The sequence below is a fragment of the Vulpes lagopus genome, chromosome 14, assembly GCF_018345385.1.
Source record: "Vulpes lagopus strain Blue_001 chromosome 14, ASM1834538v1, whole genome shotgun sequence".
Taxonomy (NCBI): domain Eukaryota; kingdom Metazoa; phylum Chordata; class Mammalia; order Carnivora; family Canidae; genus Vulpes; species Vulpes lagopus.
The window spans coordinates 29,860,871-29,880,372 of record NC_054837.1 but is presented as its reverse complement, the minus strand read 5'-3'; the positions used below and the strand labels follow the sequence as shown (position 1 = coordinate 29,880,372).

General features: G+C 38.3%; 1 protein-coding gene across 2 annotated transcripts in view; it reads right to left on the bottom strand.

Annotated features, from left to right (window-relative positions):
- KNTC1 (kinetochore associated 1) overlaps positions 1-19,502 on the bottom strand; it is a 78,335-nt gene that overhangs the window by 23,008 nt on the left and 35,825 nt on the right. For both annotated transcript variants that reach the window (XM_041728362.1, XM_041728363.1), the window contains exons 28-43: positions 18,777-18,880; positions 18,274-18,373; positions 17,319-17,453; positions 16,662-16,781; positions 14,109-14,181; positions 13,443-13,510; positions 8,892-9,172; positions 8,160-8,332; positions 7,621-7,718; positions 6,837-6,975; positions 6,242-6,298; positions 5,570-5,733; positions 4,256-4,360; positions 3,740-3,868; positions 2,995-3,111; positions 1,677-1,786 (exon numbers count right to left, since the gene is read on the bottom strand). In XM_041728362.1, coding sequence (XP_041584296.1) covers positions 1,677-1,786; positions 2,995-3,111; positions 3,740-3,868; positions 4,256-4,360; positions 5,570-5,733; positions 6,242-6,298; positions 6,837-6,975; positions 7,621-7,718; positions 8,160-8,332; positions 8,892-9,172; positions 13,443-13,510; positions 14,109-14,181; positions 16,662-16,781; positions 17,319-17,453; positions 18,274-18,373; positions 18,777-18,880 — 1,973 coding nt within the window. The remainder of the gene's footprint in view (positions 1-1,676; positions 1,787-2,994; positions 3,112-3,739; positions 3,869-4,255; positions 4,361-5,569; positions 5,734-6,241; positions 6,299-6,836; positions 6,976-7,620; positions 7,719-8,159; positions 8,333-8,891; positions 9,173-13,442; positions 13,511-14,108; positions 14,182-16,661; positions 16,782-17,318; positions 17,454-18,273; positions 18,374-18,776; positions 18,881-19,502) is intronic.

The following is a 19,502-nucleotide window of genomic DNA, read 5'->3' as shown; positions in this document are numbered from 1 at the left end:
CTTATTCACACAAAGGAATACCAGAGTTCAAGAGCTATGAAGAAGGGCTATATGTACCAGTCTTATAAGACATCCTGTTAAGTGAATGACGTATGCTACGAAGTGGTTTGTAAAGTATGGTTCTGTTTTTGAGAAATTTAAAGAATGTGTGTTAGTATGTGCATAGGGGAAATAAAAAAAACAATATAGGCCAAACTCTTAACAGTGATTATTCCTGAAGGGTGAGATTATGTGGAACTTTGATTCTAGAATGTTCCATTTGAATTAGAAAAATAATAAAGACTTAAAAATTAAGAATAAGGCTAATATAGACAAAAAGACAATTCCAATGCCTGAAGTCCTATTAATCAGATGATAGTTTAATTTGCTATACAGAATAACTGAAATACCAAGAAAAGCTTTAAGTAGGACCATTTTAAAATTTCATTATTTGAAATTCCAAAGGCCAGCTAAATTTATTCAGCTGGACTCCTTGAGGTAAAAGTGTCACTATCACACAAATACAAATCATCAATGCCACACAAGCAGTAATATTGTAAAATAAATTTGACATTATTCTAACTATTTACATTTCAGAAATGGGGTCAGTCCCTTAAAACAATATGCAAAAATCTACCAGGAGTTCAAATTAATAAATAAGAAAGTGTGTGCATCCCAGTCTGGATGTGTAGCAGTTCAAACTGAAGAATGTCATAGTTTTGTTATTTCAAAGTATAGTTAGAGCTACTTAGAGCTATGAACAGCCAAGAGCCTTTGCCTTTACAGGTTCAGGATGGTGATGGCCAGGGTCCTCACTAACCTGTTCTCTGTCTACAGGAAGAGCTGGGTACCTACCTGGTTTGAAAGCTATGTGGCCTGTGTGCCTCTATGCTAGTCAGCCTCATAACACTAACTCTGACTTCACAAACTTCTGTCACAAACTGGATAAGGGTCATATAGCACCTTTAATATTTTTAAAGCAGTCACTTACTATTTGACCTTGAGCAGGGTGCCTAACATGGGTTTGTTTCCTCGTATATAAACTGGTGATAATATGCAATAAAAATTGTAAAAATTAAATGATGGTGTATGAGAAAGCACTTTGAAACTGACAATGTGACACCAAACTAGTCATCCTATTTATTAGATAAACACCTGAGATATTATTTATTCCTACTCATCACAGTGAACTATTATCTATAAATAAAACATTCAGTCTTAAGTTTTTTCTATTCACTTATTATTTTTTAAAAAATCTCCCTAAATCATACTTTTCATTATGTCTTAAGATGACCCTGCCCCTGAGTTAATCTGATTTATACGTTCAATTGCTCATAACAATATTCCCAAACTTTCTAAACATGGGGATCATCTGGAACTCCTTCCTATTAAGGATCAGATTCTTGGGGCTCAGCCTAGATCTGCTGAGTCAGAACCACAAGGGAAGGGCCCAGGAATCTATAATTTAAAATCAGGTGACTTAGGTGATGTTCATCACTTGGCAAGTCTGGGAAACACTGTTACATGATAACTTAAGAAAATTTAATCTGGTTCTAGATTTACTCAGTTTGGGGATGAACAAAAGAAAACATCAGAGGTCCATGGACCATAGTCATCTTTATTATCATCTTCTTGCAGTAAGGAGTACCTGTTTTTTAAGCTAACAGCAAAAATACCACTAAGGTTTAAAGAATTACCAGCAATATTCCAAAATGACGCTTGTGTCCATATCTATATTCTCCATGAGAGCTTTCATGAGGTCCTTCTTGGTGAGAGAATGTTGCCTGAAAACTGGCTGAAAAGAAATCTAGAAATAAAAAGCAAAAGAAAAAACCCAATGAAGTAAAATGTACTAGAAAAAGGACACCATGGTAATTTACTTTTTTACTATCCTTTTTATAGAGAAATATTTTTCTAGATTCCTCCATCTTCTTTTTTTTTTCTTTTTTTCTTTTTTCTTTTATTTTTAAATCATCCCACCCACCTTGACCATCACCCTAAGATTCAGGTATACTTGGCTGTGGGTCAAATACCTCTCTTAGTCACACTAACCTTTGGCTCTTCATCAGTTGAGCATGGTTGTTAGCGATAACCAGTCCCATGACTGCATATGATTTAGGCATCAAAACACATACCATTTCTGCAGTGATTACACGTTTGATCACCTTACTATGTGTGTATAAAATAAAATGTTTTGGGCAGTCCAGGTGGCTCAGCGGTTGAGCTTCTGCCTTCGGCTCAGGGCGTGATCCCAGAGTCCCAGGATTGAGTCCCACATTGGGCTCCCTGCATGGAGCCTGCTTCTCCCTCTGCCTGTGTCTCTGCCTCTCTCTCTGCATCTTTCATGAATAAATTTAAAAACCTTTAAAAAAACTAAAATAAAATAAAATGTTTTTCATTCAGAGTATAAAGAAAATAGGGTTTTGTTTTTACAAAGTGAAAAATGATTTTCCCTAGTAGGAATTCTTTTTTTTTTTTTTTTTTTAAGATTCTTATTCATTTATTCATGAGAGACACAGAGAGAGAGGCAATGACATAGGCAGAGAGAGAAGCAGGCTCTCTGCAGGGAGCCTGATATGGGACTCCATCCCAGAACTCCAGGATCAAGTCCCGAGCAGAAGACTGCTGAGCCACCCAGTGGTCCCTCCTTAGTGAGAGTTCTTGGCATACCTGTATATACATTGATGTTATCTTTAACCAAACAGTAGCACAAAAGTATGAGGCTACAGGTCAGGTCTGAAACACCTTGGATGTTAATACTAGATATATTTCTATAAATGAGAAAGCTAAGTAGACAAAAATATCAAGCCTCTTCTAATTTCCTTAAAAATATAGAAAAAAGAAATGAAGCCAACGGTCCTTATTTCTTTAAAATGCCAATTAAATTTTAATATAACTAAAATTTATGAGTCTACAATATACATTCTTCTCCAAAGAAAGGGCAATGAGAGCTTTGTTTTCCTAGGGAAATAATCACAATGGATGAAATTTCATGGCATTCCAAAGAATACTCACACCAAGTTTGCCAAGACGAATACCCCACCGGGCATCAGTACTGAGCTCGCAGAACTTGAGCTCCATTTCTAGTTCCTGATAGAGGCTGGCCAGGTGAGAGCCCACCAGAGATACTGCCTAAAAAAAATCAAAATATAAAATTCAATTGCAAATAAAATATGTGAATATGTTCTAACACCTTTTAGATAAAATCCAACAATAAAAATCATAACCTCTCTTCGTGGTAACAGTGTAGAATGTTACATATTGCTTTCTACACGGTCATTATTCATACAATAATTAGGTCATTCAACTTGTAGTATGATACCATAAATTTAGTCTGGCTTTCCTTCAAAGAAAAGGCCAAATTTTGGTTACCCTGCAAACAAAACACCCATAAAAAGCAAATTTTAAGACAAATATCATCAGAGAGAACTTTTGTGTCCATTACGCTTGTCCTACAAAAAAGTATTGGCTCATGTCTAAGATTTCAAATACACTAAGGTAAATATAAGTGAAGATCTATGACTATATACAGATTTAATAAGTAAACAATATTAAAATGTTGGGGGTTGAGCAATGCTTATAACATGCATGTAGTTCATTAGTGTGCCACTACTCAAGGAAAAGCTGGTAGAAAGTAAGTGAGTGAGCTCGACATTTCTTCTGCTTAAGTCCTTAAGATCTGGGGGCAAAGCCAATTTCATTTCTTCCCCTACATCTTTTAATACTTCAAGAACTGAAGCTGTGCTTCCATCGGTCATACCAAAATTTTGTCATAATTATGCCATGCTTCATCTATGAGCTTCCAGAGTTTTTCAAACACTTCTTTTCGGGGTAAGAGAGTGCAGTAACCCAACGCCAAGTCAAGATCCACGTGGCGACAATTAAATACCTATCAGAAGAAAGCATCAAGAGAAGACAGTCTTTACAATCAAAACAGAACCTGGTTTCTGAAGGTTGTTACTAAATTTAATTATAGACCTTAGGAAAGAGTGTTTCAGGAAAAGTTATTTAAAGTAACTTAGTCGCAACTTGTTTACTTAGTTTTAACATCCTTTATCATTATTATAAATTTAAGGAAACAACTCTAACAAGTTCTCTATGTCACAGAACTCCTACTTTCTTCTCCCCTACATGACAATTCCATAGCTTCTCTTCAAACCCCAACACCCCCTCCCCACCCAACTCTTATCCTCACTGAGAGATAAGAAGCAACCAGAAGAGAGCAAGAAAAATAATTAATTTTAAAAAAGAGAGCTTACCAAGAACAGATACTCACTTTGTACAATAATGTTGTAGCATTTCCCCTGATAAATGTAACGGCTTTCTCTTTCAATTCCGTAACAACATGCTTTGATTTAACTAATGTGGCCTCTCCAAACAACTTTTAGAAAAGAACAAAAGAATCTTTAGGCCCACTTCAATCTATGCATCATTCTAAAAACTTTTCTTAAATATTAAGGAACTTTGGAAATTCGTCATTATATGCAAAATGTATTGGCATTTATTTATTTATTTATTTATGATAGTCACACACACACAGAGAGAGAGGCAGAGACACAGGCAGAGGGAGAAGCAGGCTCCATGCACCGGGAGCCCGACGTGGGATTCGATCCCAGGTCTCCAGGATCGCGCCCTGGGCCAAAGGCAGGCGCCAAACCGCTGAGCCACCCAGGGATCCCCTGTATTGGCATTTAATCTATGATGACAAATCACTAAGGCCGGAGGGCATGGGTGGGGGGGTTGTGGTGAAACTGACTAGGAAGGAGCAAAAAGGAACCATTTCAAATACTCTCTCTTGATTGTGGTGTTGGTGACATGGTGACTACATTGGCTGATACACTTAAAATGTGCAATTTTGAAAGCTATACCTAAATAAAGTTAACTTTAAAAAAAATGGTATTAAAAAATGGTATTTAATAAATATCAATAGAATAGCAGTGAATACAATTCTCTCAGAGACTAGTTTCACAAGAACATTATCAACAGGTACTTTGTCTTCTAGATACTTAAAAAAAAATTTTTTTAATGTATTTATTCATGAGAGATACACAGAGAGAGGCAGAGACCTAGGGATAGGGAGAAGCAGGCTCCCTTCAGTGAGCCTGATGCAGGACTTGATCCCAGGACCCCGAGATCATGACCTGAGCCGAAGGCAGATGCTCAACCACTGGGCCACTCAGGCACCCCTTCTAGACTCTTTTCAATGATGCCATCAGGTAACAATTTTAATAATTTGGGCCATAATAAAACAAATAGCAGAGTTTTGACATAATGTGGTCACTGAGTTTGGAATAAGTAGACATATCACTGCAACCTAAAACCTCAGCCAACTAATTCCACCTCCCTCAGTTGGCTTCCTCATTTGCAAAATGGAGACTCTCGGGTTGTTGAGATTGAGTATGAGTGTGCAAGAACCCTGAACCACACCCGAATCTTAGTAGCTGCTCAGCAACTGTTTCTTAACTCTGACAAATTATCAATTTCCTTGCTTCAGAGTCAAAAGAGAAAATGTGAACTCCAAATTCCTTTGTTTGGCAGTACTTTTATCTATATTCATCCAAAGTGAAAGCATTTGTTCTCGAAACTATACCTTTCCACTCAGACTGTCATTCATTAAGCTTGATGCAGAGTGCTGAAGACAGGTACCAAATGAACCAATGACAAATCTTAGGGCCAGCTCCCACTGGCTAGATTCTTGAAGGTTTTGGAGCAGGGCAGAGATGGAGTTTATAATAGGTAAAATAAGGTTGTCTCCTGTGAAATGATAGAAGTGTTTCATTTCAGGAAAAGTATGTTAATCCAGTTAGATTTTTTTCAAGAAAGAAAGATATTACTGAAAATTGTTTCCAGGGACAGCCTATGTTTTCAGTGGAGATGATGATCATAGAATTGGTTCTCAAAGTAAGTAAATGAGAGAATTAACATGGACTTGATTTAAACCAGAAAATAACTAAATATGATTATAACTTGTCTATTTTGAGATGCTTATTAAGTCATTAGCTGGGAAAAAAAAAACACCACTTCTCCATTGGGAAGGCCAAATTTTTTTTTTGGGGGGGGGGGGCAAAATTTATGAACAGATTCATAAACGTTAATGTCATGAGCCAAATAACACACTCTCCTGACCCTTTGGAAGACTAACACTGGGACCATAATAATTAAATAACCATATCAAGAACATTAAGTCAGATTCGTATCCAAGATTTCAAGGAATTTCTGTATTGGCGTATTTACAACAGTGTACAGTTCTGATGTCAAATACCTTCATTAATAGAGCAGTATGGTAAACTTGTAGAATCCAAGGGATATCTCTTGCTTTCTACAAAACAGAGTAAAATATTTAACACTAAATAAAACAACTCATATTCCAAGAGATATTTAAATATTATGCTATTATCAAATAATGTTTTAAAGCATACTGTCGCTTTTTAAAAAACCATTTAAGTATATATTCAGAAAAGTACATAGATTAAGTGTACAACTTGATAAAGTGAATATATCCACAGAACAGCACCCAAACCAAAAACAAAACAAAACAAAACAAAAAACAAACCCAGAACCTTACCAGTACCCGAAGCCCCCTCTTTCCCCCATTCTAGCCCACTGCCCACCCCCAAGGGTAACCTAATCAACCACTCTCCTGACTTCCAACAGCACGGCTTCCTTGTAACCTGTCCTTGTACTTTATATAAATGAAATCAGATGGTACACAGACATTCTTTTGTGTCTAGCTTTTTTGCTCAACATTATGCCTGCCAGATTCACCATATTAAGGTGTTTAGTTCTAGTTCCAGACCTCCACAGTCAAAACTAGTATAAGGCAGAAATACACAGAAAATAACACAAGTGACAATTACCAGCAAGAGGCACAAGTGATGCAATCAATTCATAAATAACAGGGAGTACCATCTGTGTCTCAAGAACTATTCCATCTTCACTGAAGAAGTCACTGTAGGACCACTCTTCATATGGATCTTTGTGAGTTCCGAAGGAAGTCTAAACACCAAATCACATGGAAATGACACAAGTAAAAACACTCCAAAAACACAAATACCACCTTCACCAGGCAGAACCCAGGATCAGATATATTAGAGCCAAACAGTTTTGATGGTCAAAACCAACAGTGTAGTTTGTTTATTCAGGTCTGCGGCTTATAGTATAGTAACGTCATTTAAGATTAAATTGTTATTCTAAAAGAAGGACAATGTCCAGAGATGCCTCATTTGAGGCCAAACTTTTTTTTTTTTTTTTTAAGATTTTATTTACTTATTGATCAGAGAGAGAGAGAGAGAGAGAGAGAGAGAGAGAGGCAGAGACACAGGCAGAAAGAGAAGCAGCCTCCATGCAGGGAGCCCGATGTGGGACTCGATCCTGGGAAGCACGCCCTGGGCCGAAGGTGGCGCAAACCAGTGAGCCACCCGGGCTGCCTGAGGTCCAACATTTTAAATGACAGTGCAACTTAAAGTAGCCAATAAATGAGACTGGAAAAGAGGTCTCATGCCCTTGAGTTTTCTGGCCTCAGATGAGAAAACACAAGAGACAGATTTGGTATTTTTGTAAACTACACAAGTGATTTAAAAGTGGTACATAAAGGATGGGCAGGGGTTTTGTTTAAGGAAAAGAAATCCAAAAGCAATTTACTTTCATTAGAACTCCACAGTCATCCATTTGGCACTGTCTGGAAAGCTCTACTGCCATTAAGGTATATTTACATAGTTCTAAAGCATCTAGTAAAAAATCTGAAAGAAAATGGAGAAAAATCATTACACTAATATTTCATGTCAAAAAAAAATATTTCATGTCTTTGGAATAAAGAAAACAATCCTCCAGTAACTGACATACAAAATTCTAAAGGCCACAAAGTAGAGAGAAAAGCTTCCATAAAACCATGACTACCCTAAATAATGCAGTTCAACTTTTTTCTTAAGCTCGGCTGAGAAATAAGATCATATATGGAGACGCAAGGAATTTCACAGTCCCATCAAAGTGAGTATCAACAGTCGGAAATGACATTGTTAATACCTGTAAATATTTTCAAACAGTAATCCCCATAATTTACTATAAATGGAGAGGATCTTTTGTCCTCACCACAACATCCAATTGTACACAGATAGCATGTGGGAGACCAGTAGAAAATGAAGCCAAGAACACAAAACTATGTATATTATAAAACTTGTCACCTGGGCTACAGATGGTGGCAGCTTGGCAAGCTAGAGCATGTATTTCAGAAGGAAGATTGAGGCCGACAGGTATTGCCATCGGAACATCGTTAGCCAACATTTGACAAAGCTTCTGACATGTCAGAAACAGCAATTTCCCGGTGTCCACATTGCAGTGATATTTAAATGAGTCTCTGGAAGAAAGGATGTGTTGGAAGGTAGAGCACGCAGAGCAAAAGCAAATGCATTTGCCTTTCTTGGGTCAATATGTGACCACCACCATCATTTAAAATGTCTTTATAACATTCAACTTACTTGGGACACTATTAACTGTCAGAATACAAAGGCAACCTAAATTCAACAATTAGGTTACCCAATGACTCCATGTGAGTTACTTGCCTTCTATGCTACCACTTTCTTTTTTAAGAGAGAGGGAGTGGGGGCAGGGGGCAGAGAGAGAATCTCCAGCAGACTCCACACCCAGCGTGGAGCCCGACACAGGGTTCCATCCATGACCCTGAGATCATGACCTGAGCCAAAATCAAGAGTCAGAAGCTTTTAATTGACTGAGCCACCCAGGCGTCCCTATGATATGGCTTTTGACCCAGAAGTCCACACTAGGCTCTGAGTGAGAAACCAAGAACACTTCTGTGAAAATGAAAATGTCACTGGCCTTACCCTATCACCAAAGAAGTCAAGGAAGCAAGTGTTCCTTCCAGAGACAAGCTGTGCAAGCATAGGGCTGGGACTCACCTGCACCTACTCAGAGCTGCATCCAGATTCCCGTGGTTCAAGGCTTGCAAGGTCAGCTCGGCCTCCTGCTCTTCCATGGACATATGTAGAGCCAGCACCTGTCTGTGTAGCTTGGACTTAGCGCTAAGGCTCTTGTCCTCTGTGGCTGCAGGCTCTGTGGCACTCCAAGATTTGTGTTTGCTCTGTGTGACTTCATAAGCTTTCATGTACTGTTCGCGGAGCTCTGCGACCAGGGAACCATTGCTATAATCTCCGAAGGACAGGAAGATCTTGAAGCTCTCCTAGCAAGGCAAGCAGGATAGCATGCCACGTCTGTTTACTTCATCTATCTGTTGTTTCTTCTTTTTACTTTTTTAAAAAAGTTTTTTTTTTTCACGAGAGACACAGAGAGACAGGCAGAGACATAGGCAGATGGAGAAGCAGGCTCCTCATAGGGAGCCTGATGCGGAACTCGATCCTGGGACCCAAGGATCATGACCTGAGCAGAAGGCAGATGCTCAACCGCTGAGCCACCCAGACATCCCTTCATCTGTTTTTATTTTTTATTTATTTTTTTAAAGATTTATTTATATAGTTATGATAGAGCGAGAGCGAGAGAGAGAGCGAGAGAGAGAGAGAGAGGCAGAAACACAGGAGGAGGGAGAAGCAGGCTCCAGGAGGGGACCCCGACGTGGGACTTGATCCCGGGACTCCAGGATCACACCCTGGACCAAAGGCAGGCGCCAAACCACTGAGCCACCGAGGGATCCCCTCTTCATCTGTTTTTAAAAATCACTGGCGGGGGAGGCCTGGGTGGCTCAGTGGTTAAGCGTCTGCCTTTGACTCAGGGCATGATCCATGATCTTGGGATCAAATCCTGCACTGGGTTCCCTGTGGGGAGCCTGCTTCTCCCTCTGCCTCTGCCTCCCTCTCTCTGTGTCTCTCATGAATAAATAAATAAAATCTTAAAAAAGAAAACCATTGGAAGGTCTCAAACCTCTCATTTCTCCCTCAAAGATTACTCCCTTTTAACTTAACAATGTAAGACTTTATGTTTTAAGTTATGAAACTAACATTATAAAAAGTTTGGAAAAGAGGAAAAACCATTTTAGCCCAGGATTTTCTCAGCATCAGCACTATTGACACTATTTCTCAGTGTTAGATGGTTCTCTGTTGTGGCAGAGCCCTGAATAGCAAGAGGGCCAGATTAAGTATTAGATTTGGGTGATTCTACTCAGGTGGCTTGAAGAACCCAGCTTTGCCCCTTTTTGTAATTATTCCTGATTGGTCTCTAATTCTGCACCTAGAATTTATTTTTCTGACCCAATAAAAAATTCCCACTGGGGCCCATGGAAGAATACCAAGAGGTAGAAATAGTGAGTCAGACCTCTTCCTCCTTTTTTCTTTCTTTTTTTTTTTTTAAATTCTTATTTTTTATTTATTCGTGAGAGATATACACAATGAGAGTCAGAGACACAGGCAGAGGGAGAAGCAGGCTCCATGCAGGAAGCCCGACGTGGGACTTGATCCCGGGTCTCCAGGATCAGGTCCTAGGCTGAAGGTGGCACTAAACCACTGAGCACCCGGGCTGCCCCCTCCCTTTTTTTTAAGTAATCTCTACACCCCATGTAGGGCTCATCCTAAAATCAAGAGTCAGGTGCTCTTCCAAATGACCCCTAGACCACCCCTAGACCTTCTGTTTTGATGCCACACTTTAGAGCAAGGTTTCTTAATCTTGCTGGATCATTTTTTGTTGTGGGGGTTGTCTGTGCATTGTAGCAGCACCCCTGGCCTCTACCATTGGATGCCACCAGCACCCTCCTTGCACTACTTGTGACAATCAAAAATATCTTCAGACAGTGCCAAGTATCCCCTGGGTGCAAACACACACCTCAGTTGAGAACTGGTTAACCTAATAAGCAGTGACCATTTGCTTGGTATTTCTTCTCAGTTTCTTTCACCAGCATTTTGTGGCCGCATGGATAATTTCATGTTACCTTCTCCAGTTAACACTATGGCATTTCCCCTTTCTTCATCACTACATAGATTAAAAAATAATGATAATAATTGTAGAAAGATTTGAGAAAGCAAGCGTGTGTGTGTGTGAACCGGGGGGCTGGCGTGCAGAGGGAAAGAAGCAGACTGCTGAGCAGAGCCTGACTTGGGGGTTCAATCCCAGGACTCTGAGATCACGACCTGAGCCAAAATCAAGAGTGTCACTTAACCAACTGAGCCACCCAGGAACGCCACCATAAACATTATTTTTGATGGTTGCATAACTTAACCTATGGTGTAGTCAATATTTATAAAATGTAAAGTTTTGAAACTAATATTTTCCCCAAAATATGAGTGATCTTTCCCAAAGGGTAGCATAATGTAGAAATACTTATTTATGGAAATAAATAGGGGCAACTGGGTGGCTCAGTTGGTTAAGTGTCTGCCTTCGGCTCAGTTAATGATTCTGGGGGGTCCTGGGATTGGGACCTGCATCGGGCTCCCTGCTCAAAGGGGAGCCTACGTCTCCCTCTCCCTCTGCCACTCCCTCTGCTTGTGCTCTCTGTCAATACATAAAATCTTTAGAAAGGAAGGCAGGCAGGCAGGCAGACAATATTTCCTATATTTACTACAGATAAGTTGTGGGAGATTTTATTCATTATATGTTACAGTTCCCTCTTTATTAGGAACCACAGAAATGTTTATGCTTATATATAACCATAGACTATCTGAAAAAATACACAAGAAATTGGTGATGGTGGTTGTACCTAATGAGGGAAACTGGATAGATGGAGTGTCATGATATGAAGAAGACTTGTTTTTCACTATCTATTCTTTTAAACTTTTTAAATCAAAGAATTAATTCCTTATTGTTTGTAACATGTAGTACAGAACTTAAGTTTATTTTTTGTTTTGGTAAAATATACAAACAAAATTTACCATTTTTACCATTTTTAAAACCTTTTGAATTCAGCCATGTATAATCTAGTCAAAGATAAACATAGAGTGATTAAACCAAGAAGTTTCTCTTTTTTCAAAATGCATCTTTTCCCAAAGGAATGCAGCTTCTACACAGCCAATATATTTCATGACTTTTAAAGGCATATATTTTTATTTTCAGTAATCTTTTTTTTAAAATATTTTATTCGTTCATTTGAAAGAGAACATGCATGGACAAGTGGGGGGAGGGGCAGTGGGAGAGGGAGAAGCAGACTCAGCACTGAGCAGGGAGCCAGATACAAGCTTGATCATGAGACCCTGAGATCATGACCTGAACCAAAGGCAGTCACTTACCTGATTGAGTCACCCAGTGCCCCTATTTTCAGTAATCTTTTAATTTTTTTTTAAGATTTTATTTATTTGAGAGAAAGGGAAGCAGAGCATGAACAGAGGGAGGAAACAGAGGGAGAAGGAGAAACAGGCTCCAATTCCAAGATCCTGGGATCAGGACCTGAGCCAAAGGCAGAGGCTTAACCAAGTCACCCAGGTGCCCCCAACTTTCAGTAATCTTAACTGTTTATTGCTGCTGAAACAGTGCCAAAGAGAATAAGCAAGGGTATTGGTACTGGGGTCAGACAGATGGGTTCTGAATGGTGGTTCACACGACTAGCTTACCATATACTCACTGCAGCATTACTCACAATAGCCAAAAAGTAGAAACAACCCAAATGTCCATCAATAGAGGAATAAACAAAATGTGGTCCATCTATATGATGGAACATGATTCAGCAATAAAAAGGAACCAAACACTGACACCTGCTACACTACAGATGATCCTTGAAAACATCACACTGACTGAGAAAAGCCAGATACAAAAGGATATTGTATGCTTCCCCTTACATGAAATATATAGAATAAGCAAATTCAGAGACAGAAAGTCGATCAGAGATTACAAGGGCTGGAGGGGAAGGGGAGCAAGGAGTTACTACTTCATGGGTAAAAATGGATAAAATAGATAAAAAGCAGAGTTCCTGTTGGAGGTGATGAAAAGCAGATACTGTTGAAGGTCATACAACACTGTGAATGTAACTAATGCCACTGAACTGTATGTTGGAAAACGGTTAAAATAGCAAATTTTATATTGTTATCACAATTATGAAAACTTACTAAGACAATATCCCAAAACCACTGAATTATACACTTTAAATGGATGAATAGTATGGTATGTGAATTATATCTCCATAATGTTTTTTAAATGATAGAGACAAAAAAAAGGAAAACTAGTTATGCTGTATTTAAAATTCCTGAAGGTGGGATGCCTGGGTGGCTCAGTGGTTAAGTGTCTACCTTTGGCTTGGGTCGTGATCCTGGGGTCCAGGGATCGAGTCCCACATCGGGCTCCCTGCACGGAGCCTGCTTCTCCCTCTGCCTGTGTCTCTGCCTCGCTCTGTGTGTCTCTCATGAATAAATAAATAAAATCTTTATTAAAAAATAAAGTAAAAAAATAAAATAATAAAATAAAATTCCTGAAGGTTAGTACAGAAGATTTTAAGGACAGACTAATCACTAATGTCAAATTAACTGATTAGTAACTTAATTAGTAAAGAAATAACGTTCAGGATAACTTAACATCTTTACCTGTAAGCTAGCAACAACTTTAAATTGTTTCAGGAGTTCTTCATATTCATCCTTCTTCTGTAGATTGTCTGTAATTACATTTTTTAAAGTTTTAACAGACATCCAAATTCCCATATTATCAGAATTTTCAAAAGCTAAAATTTCAATTGGCTATGGTTTTATCTCAAGTCTTTTCAGAAGCTGAGGGAAGAGAATTTAAGTACAGAAGGAAATCTAATTATTCTTTCTGAAGGTAGAAAACAGAAGTTTATGGGTTTGTAAGAGAAATGGTAACTTTTCTGAAACAAGTTGCAGCTTTTTTCCCCAAGAGAGTTACTTTATTAATGTTTTACTTAAGTTCAAGTTTAAATAGGTTTTTGCCTGATCATGACCAAATGATAAGTGAGAAATATGAGCAATAAACACAAGAAATCTAGTCTAGACTTAAATAGCTTACTGAAGTATATAAACAAATGGTAAGTTGATTTTAGATGCTTCCATTTTCATACCACTAATCAAAAGAATAAAGCAAGGAAGATTTCATGAAAAAAGAAAATGGGTAGGATCAAAGAAGACAATGAAAGTCAAAAAACCAGGGGTAAGGACAAGGGCTGTCACTGATGCTCCTTTCTGAAAAGGGCTAGCTTCAAAACAAAACCAAGAAGAGAGCACAGAGGTACAATCTACCTTTCTGGATGTCGCATAGTATTTTAAGAATGTCTACGGATGTCTTTGCTACAGACATTCTCCAGGCCTTGTCCTAAAAAGAAAAACAGAAAATGAAACCTACTTCCTTTGTCACTTCACTAGTACACATACAGACAAATACGTAAAAACCACAATATCAGAAAAAAATAGTAAAAAAGGCTGAAAAAAATGGATCCATGTTAGAGGGAGTCAAGACAGCCAAGAAATGGATCATAATTGAATTATACAGAATGTAAACATGAAAAACACCAGTATGAATGCTTGGATATATGATTTAGAAATACCACAAATATGCAAATCCCCCAAATTACCTTTTAGCTACATTTTAATTAACAGTCAGTTGGGTTTCATTTTTTTAAAATAGTTTTTATTTATTACCGGACTAAACATTTAGCAAAGTTCTCTGGAAAAGTTAAAAAGAACTGAAGTTGTTTAAGCCTAGGGAATGGAAGTCTAAGGAATAATCATTATCTTCCAGACCAACAAGTTTAAAACAAACAAAAAGACAAGAAAAGTCAAAAAAGGAAAAGCTTTAATTTTTGAAAGATTTTATTTATTTATTCATGAGAGACACAGAGAGAGGGGCAGAGACATAGAGGGAGAAGCAGGATCTCTGAGGAGAGCCCACTGTGGGACTCGATCCCATGATCCTGGGATCAGGCCCTGAGCCAAAGGCAGACACTCTACCACTGAGCCATCCAGGTGCCCCAGAAGGAAAAGCTTTAGTTAAAGACATCATGTAGGTGAAACGCTTAGAAAGTACAAGGTTGGGATCCCTGGGTGGCGCAGCAGTTTGGCGCCTGCCTTTGGCCCAGGGCGCGATCCTGGAGACCCAGGATCGAATCCCACATCAGGCTCCCAGTGCATGGAGCCTGCTTCTCCCTCTGCCTATGTCTCTGCCTCTCTCTCTCTCTCTGTGACTATCATAAAATAAAATAAAATAAAATAAAATAAAATTAAATTAAATTAAATTAAATTAAATTAAATTAAATTAAATTAAAAAAAAAAAAAAAAGAAAGTACAAGGTCTGGGCAGCCCGGGTGGCTCAGCGGTTTAGCCCCGCCTTCGGCCCAGGGAGTGATCTTGGAGACGCGGGATCAAGTCCCATGTCAGGCTCCCTACATGGAGCTTGTTTCTCCCTCTGCCTGTGTCTCTTCTCTCTCTCTCTCTGTCTCTCATGAGTAAATAGATATTAAATTAAATTAAATTAAATTAAAAAAAAAAAAAAAAGAAAGTACAAGGTCTGGGCAGCCCGGGTGGCTCAGCGGTTTAGCCCCGCCTTCGGCCCAGGGAGTGATCTTGGAGACGCGGGATCAAGTCCCATGTCAGGCTCCCTACATGGAGCTTGTTTCTCCCTCTGCCTGTGTCTCTTCTCTCTCTCTCTCTGTCTCTCATGAGTAAATAGATAAAATCTTACAAAAAAAAAAGATCTATAAGGAGCTGAAAACAGGACCTATCTTACAACCTTGTTGTGAAGAGGAAGTACACAATTCTCTTAAAGTATGTAACCTCGGGGTGCCTGGGTGGTTCAGACCATTGAGCATCTACCTTTTGCTCAGGTCATGATCCCAGGGTCCTGGGATCCAGCCCCGCATCGGGCTCCCTGCTCACTGGAGAGTCTGTTTCTCTCTTTCCCTCTGCCTGCCACTCCCTCTGTTTATGTGCTCTCTGTCAAATAAATAAGTAAAATCTTTAAAAAAATAAAGTATTTAACCTAAGATCCCCAGCATAAGAGCATAATAAATATTACATACCAAAAAAAAAAAATTTAAAAACCAACCCTCATTTATCTAAAGGTAAAAAATTACTAAACTGGACTGCCGAGGCAGATTGGGGGGGATATATGCCTCTAAAGGATAAAAAAAAAAATCTCAACTATCCTGGATAAATTAGGTATTCAGTTCCTCACCTCTTTAAAGAAGAGAACCAGCACTCTTGTAACTATTCCTAAATTCCAATGTTCTAAGATTCCTTAGATGTCCATGGGTTCTGTGGCTGACATTATTTTTTTAATTAATTAATTAATTTTAGAGAGAAAGAGAAAGAGTGAGCAAGTGGGAGGAGCAGAAAGAGAGAGAGAGAGAGAGAATCTTCAAGTAGACTCTCCACTAAGTGAGGAGCCTGACATGGGGCTCAATCTCATGAGATTATGACCTGAGTTGAAACTAAGAGTTGGATACTTAATCAACTGAGTGTGGCTGACATTGTTCTTTGATAGTAATGACTATGTCCCACACAACACAAAGCACTTCATATTGCAAAGCTTTACAGAAAATACTTTGTGTACAACAACTCCTTCAATTAATCCTTCTGGTTTGTAGATCCTCGATTATTCAATGGAGGCTCAAGCCACTGCTCCAAAGCAGTAATACGTGGTTCTCTCCTATGTAGTAAATTTACAGAGGGATTTTTACATAAGGACATTCTAACAGTGAGAAGAACAGATTTTCTTCTCTGCTTATCTGTCTTTTCTACCCTGTTAATTAATATCCATAATTATTTGGTTTATCTACATTTTAGTGAAAATCTCACCTCTTTAGAATCATCTGGTTCTTCTTGTAATGCCAATCGTGCCCATATGATTACCCGTTCTGCAGTTTTCTCAGCTTCAGCAGGAGGCAAAGACCTCAACAGAAGGACACAGTCTTCACCCTATAGACAGAGTTTGAAAGAAAAAAAACAGCTGGTACTTGTAAAGGACAGTTTAGACTTACTTCTTGCTTTTCTATTTAAAGGTAAAAAGACAGCACTTAAAAAACAATATGGTCTGACGTTTTAAAGAAGCCGATAACCGGTTTTGAGTACAGCAAACAAAAAAATTTAATTCAAATACAACCCTTTGTATTTTGTAATTCTTAAGTATGCTCAAGGTTATAGAATATCAAAATAAAGACATTTAAAACACAAAAAGAAAATGCACATCCTATTCTGGAATCAGAAGTTCCTGGAGTACATATAAAACAGGAGTCTACATTTCATAAACACCAAAGAGTATGAAAGCCCAATAAGTAGTCACAAAATACTTCTAAAGAACCTATAAATATGAAGAATGTGGTCAATTTAACGTCCAATGTTTTCATCTTGGTATAGCTTTCTTTTGTGCTAATCTATTCGGATTTTATTGATTTGAGCTTTTACAGATTTACTTAACAAAGAAACCTAAGAAAGGACAATACAGAATTGTCATACCTGTTCTCTATCAATTAGGTCAAGAATCCTCAGACTGTAAATTTCATCACTGGGCAACATATATGCTTGGGCCACCTTCAAAGCATCTTCTAAAGAAGATGGGACATCTTGCTTGAGAATGTATCTGACCACCCTCTGAAACAGAGACCGTATATACATTTCTTCATTATGAAATCTCAGAGTATCCAGAAATTCTTTGTTCACAAGGGCAAAGTACTCAACACAATAAAATCAAGCAGCAAAAAAACTAAGTTGTGTGAAAAATTAAAACATGATTTATATTCTACTATCATAATTTTATGACAGTCCTGTCTACCTTCTCCTCACCCCACCCTCCCAGGTCTACTGAGGTATATAAGTGTCCACATTGCATATATTTAAGCTGTACAACGTGATCATTTAATATACTCCTTTAGCTTTTTAATGCATTTGTTTTGTTTTGTTTCTTTAAAAGATTTTATTTATTTGTTCATGAGAGACACAGAGAGAGAGAGAGAGAGAGAGGCAGGGACACAGGCAGAAGGAAAAGCAGGCTCCATGCAGGGAGCCTGATGTGGGACTCCATCCTGGGTCTCCAGGATCACGCCCTGGGCTGGAGGTGGCGCTAAGCCGCTGAGCCACCCGGGCTACCCTTAATGTATTTGTTACGTGTGTATTTATCTTTACTATTCTAATAAATAAAAATTGGATAATTTTTAAAGAAGTCTGTATTTATTTAATTATTTTTATTTATATAAGTAATCTCTGTACCCAAAATGGAGCTCAAACTCATTACCCTAAGATCAAGAGTTGCTTGCTCTTGATCTGAGCCAGCCAGGCGCCCCTGAACAACCTATTCATGCTCTAACAAAAGGGAAGTGGTGAAGAACCTAGCTCTGTTAGCCTTTAAGAATATAAAGTCGTCATTCCATTTCCCAAGCTGCCTTCAGAATGGAACAGCAGGGTTCAGACTTACCATGATTTCCTTGTTTAAGAGATTCACTTCCCTTACGCCATAGCCTCGTAAAAGTTTTTTCATCTCCATTAGTTTGTAACTTTCCTGCAATAACTTGACTCTAAAAGGAAATTTGTTGATATTTTTAAAATGATTTTTAAAGATTTTATTTATTCATTTCTTTGAGAGAGGGAGAGAGCAAGCCAACTGCATGAGCAGGAGGGGGCCAGTGAGTGGGCAGAGGGAGAGGGAGAAGCAGACTCTGCACTGAGCTTGGAGCCTGACATGGGGCTCGATTCTAGGACCCCCAGACCACAACCTGAGTGAAAATTAATAGTTGGATGCTCAATTGACTAAGCCACCTAGGCACCCTAGAAATTTGTTGATATTAACATGGATTGTCTTTTTTTTTTTTTTTTTAATGAAATACTAAGGGACACAGTAAAGGGCATAAAGCACAAGTGAATGTCAAGTGAAAACATGAGGCTTATCCAACACAACTATCTGGGAGACTGTCATCTTACTTGGGATGGTCCATTTCTAAGTGCTGTCTCACCAGCTGTTCCACAGCTGCACTCCAGGGAACCATTGCGGCATACATTATCTTAAGCACAGCATCGAATATGAGCTACAAAGACATAACATACTGACCATGAAGAGCCCTTGGATTTATGTTTCGTGCAAATTAATGACACAACCTAATCTATAGTAGAGGTCTTACATCCACTGTGTAGTACTCTGAGAATATCTCCTCTGACTGTAAAATTGTGTGTTTCTTCTGATTCTCATGCATAAAGAACAGTTATTTAGAAAAACTGAAAAAAATATTTTCTCTGCTGAAAGTTGTCATATAGCTCTATTTTTTTCTATAGTCTCTAGTCTGTGTTTAAAAATATTTTTCATGGTTTTATTCATACTTTATAATGGTGACCAGTAACAGTGGAAAGTCATAATAAAAGTATGTTATAACATATCAAAAAATGTGTCTGTGTTTGTATAATTATAGAAAAGCCTAGAAATATATGCACCCAATCATCCATGGTAGTTCTTCTAGGGATGGGAATGAGAACATTTTTACTTCTTATTTTCTATAATTAAAGAAAATGGAATTTGGGTGGTTTTATTTATTTTTTTTATTCTTTTTTTCCAAACTTCACGAATTCTCTTTAACAAATATACGTTGCTTTTGTGATCAGAGAAAAAGTTTTAAGAAGAGATGCAATGCTCAAAAGGAACATCTACTTGGTCAC